General features: G+C 44.7%; 1 protein-coding gene across 2 annotated transcripts in view; it reads left to right on the top strand.

The window, feature by feature from the left end:
- Positions 1-13,706, top strand: part of mtus1a (microtubule associated tumor suppressor 1a) — a 45,438-nt gene that overhangs the window by 14,597 nt on the left and 17,135 nt on the right. Inside the window, exons 1-2 of one of the 2 annotated variants that reach the window (XM_084147176.1) lie at positions 8,443-8,610; positions 9,617-9,683. In XM_084147176.1, the coding sequence (XP_084003302.1) occupies positions 8,557-8,610; positions 9,617-9,683 (121 nt within the window). In that variant the 5' untranslated portion in view covers positions 8,443-8,556. Of the gene's footprint in view, positions 1-8,442; positions 8,611-9,616; positions 9,684-13,706 lie in introns of those variants that run through there. The other variant, XM_084147175.1, reaches the window with a different exon arrangement.

Genomic DNA, 13,706 nt, shown 5'->3' with positions numbered 1-13,706 from the left:
ATATATTTTTTTATCAATCAGTATATTTGAGTTTAACCACTATTTGTTGTATTATTTGTTCTGTCATTTCTGGAGGATTCAATTGAAATTGCAACCAACGTTCTATGGCTTGTTTTAGAAATAGTGATATTTGGGAGATTATTTCCTTTTCAAATAACTGAAAGTGAGAGTTTGTAATCTGAATAAAGGGAAAAAGGCCATTCTTGAACATGGGGTGAGACAATCTTACTAATTTGCTAGAGAAACAGTTTGGATTTAAGTATAACTTTTGTATGACTGAAGCTTTTAGTGATAGGTCTAATGCTTTAATATTTAATAATTTCTGTCCCCTGAATTCATATTCATTATATAAATAAGCCTGTTTAATTTTGTCTGGCTTGCCGTTCCAAATAAAAGTGAATATTTTTTTCTCATATAATTTAAAAAACTGTTTGCAAGGCAAATAGGTAAACTGGGATAATACTAAAGCGTTCATCAGGGTGATTTTTCCACAAATTGACCTTTCCATGGTAGCAAGATCTTATCTATTTTTGCTAACTTTCTATTAAAATGTCTTGGAGTGAGATCATTTATTTCCTTTGGGATATGTATTCCGAGTATATCAACATCACCATCAGACCATTTTATTGGTAAACTACATGGTAATGTACAAATTGTATTTTTTTTTTTAGTGATCCGATACGTAATATAGTACATTTATCATAATTTGGTTGTAATCCAGAGAGGTTAGAAAATGTATGTAACCTTAACCATACACTTAACAAAGACACTGAATTCTGGTAAGGGAGTTACTGTTGCTTTTTATACTGATAGAATTGAGGACATTGAGACACTAGTGTAATTTAGGACATTAGATTACATTGTGGTTCTTAATCATGTTGCTGACGCTGCTTGGTCAGATAGAACTCTGGTTGGTATGAACTGGGGTTGTGTTCAGCTCACTGTTTTTCCTTCTCATGTGATATGATATGAGTGATATGATTGGAACTTTACACCTTCCCACGGTGCACTACAGATGAGCTTATCCTATCAGCAACTCTCCTCTCCCTGGCTGACTATACTGTACACCCCAGCCCACCCTAACCCAGACCAATCCACCCTAACCCAGACCAATCCACCCTAACCCAGACCAATCCACCCTAACCCAGACCAACAGAACACAGCCAACCTCAGCCACCACCCTCCCTCATGTTGGTTGCCGCAGCACAAATTATGGTCATGGTAGAGGCTTTCTACTAATATTATTGTTATTATTATTAATAGATTTGATATAGCGCTTTTCATACAGAATCTCATGAACTCATGCTTAGGCTATACAATTGAGTACAGTTTAACAACTAGTTGTGGAACTCTTGGCCAGATATTGTATTTTCAGCTCAATACTAATACATAATATGCTGTATGTTTCTTCTACCATTACAGTATACTGGGTGATGTCATTGGCATGTTTTCATTAGATTTCCAGTCCATGTCTCCATAAACACAGTGTAAAAACCGCCACTATCAGGCCCTGCTGGGGTACATAGCCTATGGTTCATGAGCTACACTATATATACAAAAGTATGTGGACACCCCTTCGAATTAGTAGATTCGGCTATTTAAGTCACACCCGTTGCTGACAGGTGTATAAAATCGAGTACACAGCCATGCAATCTCCATAGACAAACATTGGCAGTAGAATGGCCTCACTAAGGAGCCTTTCCAGCAAGTCAGTCCGTCACATTTCTGCCCTGCTAGAGCTGCCCCGGTCAACTGTAAGCGCTGTTATTGTGAAGTGGACACGACTAGGAGCAACAATGGCTCAGCCGCAAAGTGGTAGGCCACAAGCTTACAGAACTGGACCGGCGACTGCCGAAGCGCGTAGCGCGTAAAAAATGTCTGTCCTCAGTTGCAACATTCACTACTGAGTTCCAAACTACCTCTGGAAGCAACGTCAGCACAATAACTGTTAGTCGGGAGCTTCATAAAATGGGTTTCCAAGGCCAAGCAGCCTCACACAAGCCTAAGATCACCATGCGCAATGCCAAGCATCGGCAGGAGTGGTGTAAAGCTTGCCGCCATTGGACTCTTGAGCAGTGGAAATGCATTCTCTGGAGTGATCAATCATGATTCACCATCTGGCAGTCCGACGGACGAATCTGGGTTTGGCGGATACCAGGACAATGCTACCTGCCCGACTGCATAGTGCCAACTGTAAAGTTTGGGTGGAGGAAGAATAATGGTCTGGGGCTGGTTTTCATGGTTTGGGCTAGGTCCCTTAGTTCCAGTGAAGGGAAATCTTAACGCTACAGCATACAATGACATTCTAGACGATTCTGTGCTTCCAACTTTGTGGCAACAGTTTGGGGAAGGCCCTTTCCTGTTTCAGCATAATGCCCTCGTGCACAAGCGAGGTCCATACAGAAATGTTTTGTCAAGATCTGTGTGGATGAACTTGACTGGCCTGCACAGAGCCCTGACCTCAACCCCAACGAACACCTTTAGGATGAATTGTAATGCCGACTGCGAGCCAGGCCTAATTGCCCAACATCAGTGACTGACCTCACTAATGCTCTTGTGGCTGAATGGAAGCAAGTCCCCACAGCAACGTTCCAACATCTAGTGGAAAACCTTCCCAGAAGAGTGGCGGCTGTTATAGCAGCAAAGGGGTGGACCAACTCCATATTAATGCCCATGATTTTGGAATTAGATGTTCGACGAGCAGGTGTCCACATACTTTTTGTCATGTATTGTATTTCAGTTACCTTGGCCAGATTAGTGACAACTAACTTTAGAATTGGCCTTGTTGAAATGGTTCAGAAAATGTTTGTACAAGTACGTTGAAGTTTTTAAAATATTGAAAAACTAAAAGATTTAAAGTTCTCTATAATACATGTTTATCTTATCATGTATACACACACACTCAACAACAAATGTTAAATGTTATGAAGTCACATTCTTCCTCAGTTAGGAGAGAACTGGCCGTTTGCTCTCAGCACTGTCATGTGACCTTTCAAGGCTTTCATCTTTACACTATCCTTTATAGTACCATGTCATTTGACCTTTTCACCTATACATTTCCATGTTAGACTAGGACCATAGTCTACAGTATTAGATAAAGGCAGTAGTTCACTACTACTATAGGGCCCTGATCAAAATTAGTGCACTCTAAAGGGAACAGGGTGCCATTTGGGAGGCAACCACAGGTCTTTTTGAGGAAATAGCTGACTTGCCGAAGCCCCTTACCTCCAAATGAATGTGTTTTCCTTCCTCCTTCATTATCCCTGCTGCCTGGTTAACGTCTTAAACGCTGGGTTTCTCAGTGATGGTGACAGTAAATATCAGCCTGCTGAGGTTGAGAGACTTCCGCTCTCCCCTTTTCATCAATAACAACGTAGTACTGACTCCCATATCATTCTCTGTCCATGAGAAACTGCACTGAGAATGATCATGGCACAGAGATGATTTCTAATTAGTTGTTATTCATTAGCAGTTTATTTGTTCATATGATCTCTGTTTCTTTGCAGAGAAGGTAATATCAGTTAAATGGACGTGTCTCTGGTTCTGGCTGTTTTCAGACTGGGGTTGATACAGTGATGTGGACGTCATGAGTGTGTCCCAAATGGCACCCTATTCCTGCCTACATAGTATTCTACCCTATGGGCCCTGGTCAAAAGTAGTGCACTATGTAGGGAATAGGGTGTGCCATTTGGGACACAACCCATGTATGTTAGGCCTTTCTCCCAGAGGCCCCTGGGCCCCTTATCTGACATCACTGCCAGTTGTGCCCTGAGCTCAGCTCCTGATTCAAACCAGACACGGTGGATGCGATCATATACTGCATCTGTGGGTGCTCATATGCCGTATGCATTAGTGTAAAGTGCACTGTGGATGCATGTATTCATGTTCAGCTTTCTATAGGACATTAGTGGTGTGTGGTGAATTGGCCGGGGTGTGCTGTCAGTGTCTATTTTATAGACCCTGTTTCTCTTGATTGGCAAAAATGAATCCACCCTTTGGATATGGGATAAAGGTAGCCCACATGCCTGCATTTGTCCAAAGTGGTGTTTTTCTAGGCAGTAGTAGCCAGTACTGGAGGTGTGATGACAGATGCTATCCTTTGGGGAACAGAGTTCTGTTGCTGTGGTCACTTAGAATCCAGAGAGGGACAGTTTCAACATGGATGGAGAAATGTGGACTAAACTTGCACCATTCTTGGGAAATTATTTTAGCTGACTTCCCTCTCCTCCCCCTCCCTCCTTAACTGTTTGAGGGACCCTCTTGAGAACCCTGGCAGTACATGTCAGAACATGGCTACATTCCATTTGCTGAAACATTAGAATGCATGTGTAGAGTGATTTAGACAGAGACTGGGAGAGTTGACAGATAGAAGGGTTGTCATTATCACCTGGCTGCTGTCAAAACACTGATGAAATACATTGAGGTTAAATGCTTATTGTATTGCTTAAGCCCTGTCAGTTAAAGACAAGCTCCTTGTTCCAAAGACGTCACTGATTTCAAGAGTTACTTTCCCAACACACACACACACACACTCTACATTCCGTCTCCGTGTGATCTCCAGTTTCTAAAGTTGGACTCGGGTCCTTCTGTTTGGGTGGAAGGTGGACGGGCTGTGAAAGTGATTATCTGAACAGACAGGAAAAACAGCAGAGTTCCTGGTGTCTGTGATGGTGGTAAAGCAGCTGTCTCAGCCCCCTCTGTCCCCCTCTCTGACACAGTGACAATCACTAGCTCCAGCACTCTCATTGGAAGTCAATGGTAGCCTCATTAGAGATCTATTGTCAGGTTTCAACAGGTTCAGTATGTGGGTGTTATCAGCATGTCATATTGCCTTATTTAATTCTGATCATTACAAGGACTCAATGGTCCAATGTGAAATAAAATGATCTATTGGGAGTGTATGAATAGGCTATGGGTGGCACATGTTCTGTTGGGGAATCTGTTTGTTTCTGAACACTGTGTACAGCATTGGAATCTGTTAGCCAGTCAGTAGGCTAGGAATAGGAGGCTGGGCCTTGCAATGTCTGTGTGAGAATGTCCCAGCTGTTGACTTGATATGGTTACGAGCCACAACCAAACACTGGAAAAGGTGGTGTGGTGTGGTGTGTTGTTGAGCTGCTGAGTTCTGTTTCTTATCACCTGCTTAGCTGATTCCCGTCAGCACTGGACATGGATTACCGTAAATATCTATAGAAGAGGAGACCGTGGTGTGATTCAAAAGTGAAGGCTAATTACTGGATGTAAAGAATATGACTATTTAAATGATAAGGATGTTAGATAATAACCCACCTTTATTATCGTCCCCCACCTTCCAGACCTTACTATGATCATTGGTCTGCCTGCCCTTCATCTCCCCTTTGTTGCTACAGATGTAGCTTCTTAATTTGAGCCAGTTTGCTACAGCAGGAAAATAATCCTGCAGCAAAAGGAAATGTGAATTATTATGTGGACTATAATTAATGGACATTTTTGTAGGGGTTGATACATTTTTCATTAGGGCAAATCAAGTCAGACATTTCAAAGTGGAAATTACAAACTTGAAGCCTTTTTTAAAAACTCAAATACACTACAAGTTTGCATTTCCTGCTGTGCAGGAAAATTCTCAGCAACAAAAGAGTTATCAAATTAAGATCCTACATCTGTACGTCTTTTTCACATAACATTTCCAGACCATTATATCTGGATCTGGTTTGATTACTGGAGGTTTTATTGATCTAAACCTCTCGCGGAGGGTCATCGTATACCCTCTGTATGATATCATTATGGTGGAGGTCTGGGAAATTTTAGACATTCAGAGACGAGGGTAGCGTGTCCTCCGAATTATATGGTGATTTGCTCACATACACTGAGTGTACAAAACATTAGGAACACCTTCGTAATATTAAGTTGCATCCCATCCATTTTTCCCTCAGAACAGCTTCAATACGTCAGGGCATAGACTACAAGGTGTCGAAAGCATTCCGCAGGGATGCTGGCCCATGTTGACTCAAATGCTTCCCACGGTTGTGTCAAGGTGGCTGGAAGTCCTTTGGGTGGTGGACCATTCTTGATGCACACAGGAAACTGTTGAGTGTGAAAAACCCAGCAGCGTTGCAGTTCTTGACACACTCAAACTGGTGCGCCTGGCACCTACTACCATACCCCGTTCAAAGGCACTTAAATATTTTGTCTTGCCCATTCACCCTATGAATGGCACACATACACAATCCATGTCTCAATTGTCTTGAGGCTTAAAAATCCTTCTTTAACCTGTCTCCTCCCCTTCATCTACACTGTTCCGAAGTGGATTTAACAGGTGACATCAATAAGGGATCATAGCTTTCACCTTGTCAGTCTGTCATGGAAAGGGCAGGTGTTCCTAATGTTTTGTACACTCAGTGTATTTGTTCAATTAAACTGAAAAGGCATTTGAGAAATCAGACCCTCAGAAAGAGGGGCCCACCACAGACAGACAGAAAATGATTTGTCTTTGTCCTTGAGAAAATAGGAGATAATGGTACATTTATTAATTATCAGCTTTCTGTCATACTGTCCCAATGATGATACTAGTTTATTCATTACCATCCCTCTGTCATGCTGTCCCAATGATGATACTAATTTATTCATTACCAGATCTGTCCTACTGGCCCGATGATGATGATGATACTAGTTTATTAATTACCAGCACTCTGTCCCAATGATGATACTAGTTTATTAATTACCAGCACTCTGTCCCAATGATGATACTAGTTTATTAATTACCAGCACTCTGTCCCAATGATGATACTAGTTTATTTATTACCAGCCCTTTGTCATACTGTCCTAATGATGATACTAGTTTATTTATTACCAGCCCTTTGTCATACTGTCCTAATGATGATACTAGTTTATTTATTACCAGCCCTTTGTCATACTGTCCTAATGATGATACTAGTTTATTAATTACCAGCCCGCTGTCCTAATGATGATACTACTTTATTCATTACTAGCCCTCTGTCATGCTGTCCCAATGATACTAGTTTATTCATTACCAGCCCTCTGTCATACTGTCCCATTGATGATAATAGTTTATTAATTACCAGCCCTCTGTCATGCTGTCCCAATGATACTAGTTTATTCATTACAGCCCTCTGTCATACAATCCTAATGATGATACTAGTTTATTAATTACCAGCCCACTGTCCTAATGATGATACTAGTTTATTAATTACCAGCCCACTGTCACTGTCCCAATGATGATACTACTTTATTCATTACCAGCCCTCTGTCATGCTGTCCCAATGATACTACTTTATTAATTACCAACACTCTGTCCCAATGATGATACTACTTTATTAATTACCAACACTCTGTCCCAATGATGATACTACTTTATTAATTACCAACACTCTGTCCCAATGATGATACTACTTTATTAATTACCAACACTCTGTCCCAATGATGATACTAGTTTATTAATTACCAGATCACTGTCCCAGCGATTATACTAATGTATTCATTACCAACCCTCTGTCATAATGTTCCATTGATGATAATAGTTTAATTATCAGCCCTCTGTCCCAATGATGACACTAGTTTATTCATTACCAGCCCTCTGCCATACTGTCCCAATGATGATACAGTAAATTCAATCTGACATTAATTTGTGAAGAGGTTCCAGCATTGCATTAATACTGATACAAGCTGTGTCCCAAATGGCACCCCATTCCCTATGTAGTGCGCTATGTCGGGAATAGGGTGTCATTTGGGATGCATACAGTCGGGGCTAAATAGGCAGGCCAGTCAAAGCCATCTCCTTCTAATTACACTAATATCCTGTTCTCTCTGAGTCTGCACTGTGGGCTTTAGTCACTAGCCTGACTACTGTAACCTCTTTACCCTGAAGCTGGACATTTGATCTGTCATGGAAATTCAGCTTTTGGAATAGAAGGTTAATACCATATATCTAGCTGGTACTGAATCCACTGTATGTCATAGAGCAATAGGATAGAAATAGCATAGAAATATGATATAAAAGCAATGATTGAATGCATGGTGGAGGGGGCGGTTGTGGTAGTAATGAACCCTTTCTCCCAGTGTCATCCCTTGGGAAGGTCACTGCACAGCCAGGCCCTCTCCTGCTACTCAATGGGGTGTAAGTGCCTCTCCATCAGCCTAATGTCAGGAGCCCTGACCTTTTTATGTATATGTGCATCCCAAATGGCACCCTATTTCCTATGTAGTGCATTACTTTTGACCAGGGCCCATATGGTGCACTATATAGGGAATGGAGTGCCATTTGGGACGCATCCTATCTTATTTGCCACGCTCTGCCTTTTCCCACTGCTGCCTGCTACTACCACCGTTTTAAAGTGACCTCAGCTCAGCTGTAAGGAGGCTGTCCCACTCCACTCTGCAGTCTGTCGCTCTCTTAGGGAGAATACGGTAAAGCTCAGATAGCAGGGCCGTTTTCAGTCGTGCCTCAGTCAGATGTAGTTGGAGCATTCCTAGAGAGTGTGTGGAGGTGGTGTCCACCTGGGCTGCTGTCCTGGTGTTCTGGGCCTCCGTAGCCTGGGGGAGACTCGCTGAGGCTGGACCATGGGCTGCTCGGGGAGCAGAACGTGCCTTAGCCCTCCCTGCTCTGGAGACCGGGTAAAGGACTTATATATTTTGTTCTACTCTGTCTGTAGTGGGGACGAGGACCAGGGACAGGACACACTGCTAACTGTGTCTTACTGACCCTTCATTAGAGGATAGGATTTTTTATTTGACTTGTCTGTTCTGTGACTGATGACTCATTAGCCTCTGTTTATTTTCTCTGTGTTCTGTTATCCTTCTGCTCTGAAGGAGTTTGCTCCAGGACAGTAACAGGGCCTGAGGTTCAGGACAGTAACAGGGCCTGAGGTTCAGGACAGTAACAGGGCCTGAGGTTCAGGACAGTAACAGGGCCTGAGGTTCAGGACAGTAACAGGGCCTGAGGTTCAGGACAGTAACAGGGCCTGAGGTTCAGGACAGTAACAGGGCCTGAGGTTCAGGACAGTAACAGGGCCTGAGGTTCAGGACAGTAACAGGGTCTGTGGTCCTCCTCAGTTGGTGCTGTGTCTGGTGGATTTGTTGAGGAGTAGGAGACCGGTTAGTGGGGGATTCCTTCTGCGTCAGTTTGGGAGGAGCACTGCAGCTAGGGCTGCCTCTGTAAAGATGGGGAGAGAGAGAAAGAGAAGGTGAAGGAGCTTGTGTTGCATTTGCTGGTAAAGTAAATATATTTGTATGCTGTAGAATAGCATTTGTTAGAGTAGGAGCAATGCAACTGTGATATTTGGCTCAATATCCTGTTAATGAAATGAAGTTGAGGAGATGGAGCTCACATACACTACTGAAGCTGTTACTGTCATTGGATTTATCCCAGAGGTACTTGTCATCAATCTTCAATATGCGTCTGATGTGTGCATCTAAAATGGCCGTATATTATTCTAAAGGAGATCTTCAAGGATATTGAATTGAAAGCTGTTATACAAATTCATTTTTTTAGGTTATTCTTATTGAACTGTTGTGTGTTTGTGTGTGGGGGGGCGTGGCTCAAGCCTGTTGCAGTGTGCCAGCGAACCAAAGCCCCAAACTGAGTTTTTAAATGATGACTAACAGTGTGTTTGTTTCCCAGCGTGATGAGGTCATTAAGCAGCGCATGGACCTGTCCCAGGAACTGATGACCTTGCAGGGAGAGCTGGGTAAGTAAGGTCACCACAGAGACAACCCTAACCGCTCCGGGGTTAACCTTCCCCTAGGTACAGATCTAGAATCAGCTTCCCCTCCCCCAATCCTAACCTTAACCATTAGTGGGGGAAATTATAAACTGACCCAAGATCAGCATCTAGGGCACACTTCAATACTTCACTACGTTTACTTAAGCTATCACTACGGCTAACACTACACAGATGGGGCTCATTGCTACTCTGTTTTGTTTGTGCAGCTCTTATTTGTCAGAGCACTTGGTACTAGGCTCAGACCAATCCTTACTTAGCACTAGGCTCAGACCAACCCTTACTTAGCACTAGGCTCAGACCAACCCTTACTTAGCACTAGGCTCAGACCAATCCTTACTTAGAACTAGGCTCAGACCAACCCTTACTTAGCACTAGGCTCAGACCAACCCTTACTTAGCACTAGGCTCAGACCAACCCTTACTTAGCACTAGGCTCAGACCAACCCTTACTTAGCACTAGGCTCAGACCAACCCTTACTTAGCACTAGGCTCAGACCAATCCTTACTTAGAACTAGGCTCAGACCAACCCTTACTTAGCACTAGGCTCAGACCAACCCTTACTTAGCACTAGGCTCAGACCAACCCTTACTTAGCACTAGGCTCAGACCAACCCTTACTTAGCACTAGGCTCAGACCAACCCTTACTTAGCACTAGGCTCAGACCAACCCTTACTTAGCACTAGGCTCAGACCAACCCTTACTTAGCACTAGGCTCAGACCAACCCTTACTTAGCACTAGGCTCAGACCAACCCTTACTTAGCACTAGGCTCAGACCAACCCTTACTTAGCACTAGGCTCAGACCAACCCTCAGCACTAGGCTCAGACCCAAGTACAACTCATGGGCTTTGCCTTGACAGTGATGTTGTGCTTTCAGCGTGTGGGAAGGAAGCTCAGAAACCATCTTTGTGACCATCTTTTGGAAAAAACGTTGCTGCCATGACTATAGATGAGTGTAATAAGCAGCTTAAGTCTGTCACAAGCCTGAACAATCAATGACTTAAACAGTGAGAGTGCTGTTCTTTGGCAGGCAGTGTCACCAAACAGTTCTCCTATTGCATGTATTCCCTTTGCCTCTCTATCTGCCCTGTAATTAGATTCTCTCCCTCCTTCCCTGGTTAATTTGTTCCATCCTCCACCGAGGAGAGGATGGGACGCCCAGAACAGACGCAGTGTAGAAGTGTGTGTCTGCTTTATTAGGCCCGGCCTCTGTTCTGAGTGTCTCTGATGCAGCATGTTCCCTTGGGGGTCCTTAGGTTGGCACCCGGTCCCCATAGAGGCTGTTAGCAGCCGGCCCCCATAGAGGCTGTTAGCAGCCGGCCGCCATAGAGGCTGTTAGCAGCCGGCCCCCATAGAGGCTGTTAGCAGCCAGCCCCCATAGAGGCTGTTAGCACCCGGTCCCCATAGAGGCTGTTAGCAGCCGGTCCCCATAGAGGCTGTTAGCAGCCGGTCCCCATAGAGACTGTTAGCAGCCGGCCGCCATAGAGGCTGTTAGCAGCCGGCCGCCATAGAGGCTGTTAGCAGCCGGTCCCCATAGAGGCTGTTAGCAGCCGGCCCCCATAGAGGCTGTTAGCAGCCGGCCCCCCCATAGAGGCTGTTAGCAGCCGGCCGCCATAGAGGCTGTTAGCAGCCGGCCCCCATAGAGGCTGTTAGCAGCCGGCCCCCATAGAGGCTGTTAGCAGCCGGCCCCCATAGAGGCTGTTAGCAGCCGGTCCCCATAGAGGCTGTTAGCAGCCGGCCCCCATAGAGGCTGTTAGCAGCCGGCCCCCATAGAGGCTGTTAGCAGCCGGCCTGGTCGGAGTAGGCCCCTTGTGCTGGAATGCCAAACCATCTGAGGCCGTGGGAGAGCTGTGGAGACGAGGACACACCCCACAACCCTCACACACACAGACACACACACACTGGAGTGGCTTTGGACACACCCCTCCTGGCCATGCTGTGGTTTACAGGATGGTCGCCGATATTCACTGTTTTGATCTCAAAAATAGACCATCCACGTGAATCCTGTAGAGCCGATGGAAAAACGTTTGGGGGGGGGGGCGTCTCATATCAAAATCATTGGCTGAGCCTCTGGACTGAGCACAGAAAGTTACATGTTTCGAACTTATTAGAAAAATAGTTAAATTGCACTCGTTTCTCAGAATTCATGAAAATAATGCATCAGTGATTCGTATTTCCTGCAACTTTCTGAAGAAGTAAGGCCTGTTTCTGTGTGCCTGTGTGTTATGTAGCCAGTTAGCATGCAGAAACTGTCATTTAAAAAAAAACTTCCCAATGAAATGTTGATTGTAAAGTAGGCCTACCTGGCAGAATGATATCATGATGATTTGTATCAATCAAGTGGGCTTATTTTTTTTTGAAACTCTCCCATCACATGAAACACCGCTATACGAACTACTACAGAAACACCACTAGCCAAACACAAAGGTCTCTTGTTGGTGCCCAATTGAATTTAAGGGCAACTACACCCTCCCCTCCAATTTTTTTTGGGGGGGTGGTTTCCCCAGACCTTAAAAGACCTCCTGATGTTAAGTATTGTTGTGGACTTAGAACATCCAATTTAGTTGTTTTTTTATAAAGACAAGTGAGATTTTGAGAGTGAAAACCTGAAAAAAAACAGGGGAAAACCAAAACCTGGAAAAACCAAACTGAGAACTGAATTAGGCAAACAAACAGATTGAGTGCTCTGTGATCCTGTCTGGGAAGACTGAGATGATCATTACATGATAAACCTTGTACGCAGACCAACGAGCCCAACTCCCCATACCCGTGGGCACTATTTATTGTCTATTGTGTTTAAATAAACCCCTACAACTTATCCAGAACGCTGCAGCCCATCTGGTGTTCAACCTTCCCAAGTTCTCTCATGTCACCCCGCTCCTCCGCACACTCCACTGGCTTCCAGTTGAGGCTCGCATCTACTACAAGACCATGGTGCTTGTCTACGGAGCTGTGAGGGGAACGGCACCTCCTTACCTTCAGGCTCTGATCAGACCCTACACCCAAACGAGGGCACTACGTTCATCCACCTCTGGCCTGCTAGTCCCCTACCTCTACGGAAGTACAGTTCCCGCTCAGCCCAATCAAAGCTATTCGCTGCTCTGGCACCCCAATGGTGGAACAAGCTCCCCCACGACGCCAGGACAGCGGAGTCACTGACCACCTTCCGGAGACACTTGAAACCCTACCTCTTTAAGGAATACCTGGAATAGTATAAAGTAATCCTTCTTCCCCCACCCCCCATTTATAAAAATTAAAAAAAGGTGGTTGTCCCACTGGCTATCATAAGTTGAATGCACCAATTTGTAAGTCGCTCTGGATAAGAGCGTCTGCTAAATGATGTAAATATGTTTTGGAAAGTTAGGAGTATTGAGATTAAGCAAATGTGTATAATGTACTTGTTGTTCTCTGAAAATATTTGTTCTTGCGCTTCACACCAATTGTATTATTTAATTTTTTTTTGTTTCCATGTGGATATTTTTCTCACCCTTTTGTCTCCTCAACAGTTTGCATCCCTGTATTAAGTCTATCTGTTCTGTTCCCGTGGGGCTGCAGTGGTCTGACTGGGCTAGTGTTCTGTTCCCGTGGGGCTGCAGTGGTCTGACTGGGCTAGTGTTCTGTTCCCGTGGGGCTGCAGTGGTCTGACTGGGCTAGTGTTCTGTTCCCGTGGGGCTGCAGTGGTCTGACTGGGGGCTAGTGTTACCTGGGCTAGTGTTCTGTTCCCGTGGGGCTGCAGTGGTCTGACTGGGCTAGTGTTCTGTTCCCGTGGGGCTGCAGTGGTCTGACTGGGCTAGTGTTCTGTTCCCGTGGGGCTGCAGTGGTCTGACTGGGCTAGTGTTCTGTTCCCATGGGGCTGCAGTGGTCTGACTGGGCTAGTGTTCTGTTCCCATGGGGCTGCAGTGGTCTGACTGGGCTAGTGTTCTGTTCCCGTGGGGCTGCAGTGGTCTGACTGGGCTAGTGTTCTGTTCCCATGGGGCTGCAGTGGTCT

Source organism: Coregonus lavaretus (genome assembly GCF_964263955.1).
Source record: "Coregonus lavaretus genome assembly, chromosome: 29".
NCBI lineage: Eukaryota > Metazoa > Chordata > Actinopteri > Salmoniformes > Salmonidae > Coregonus > Coregonus lavaretus.
This window is presented reverse-complemented; position numbering and strand designations above follow the sequence as displayed.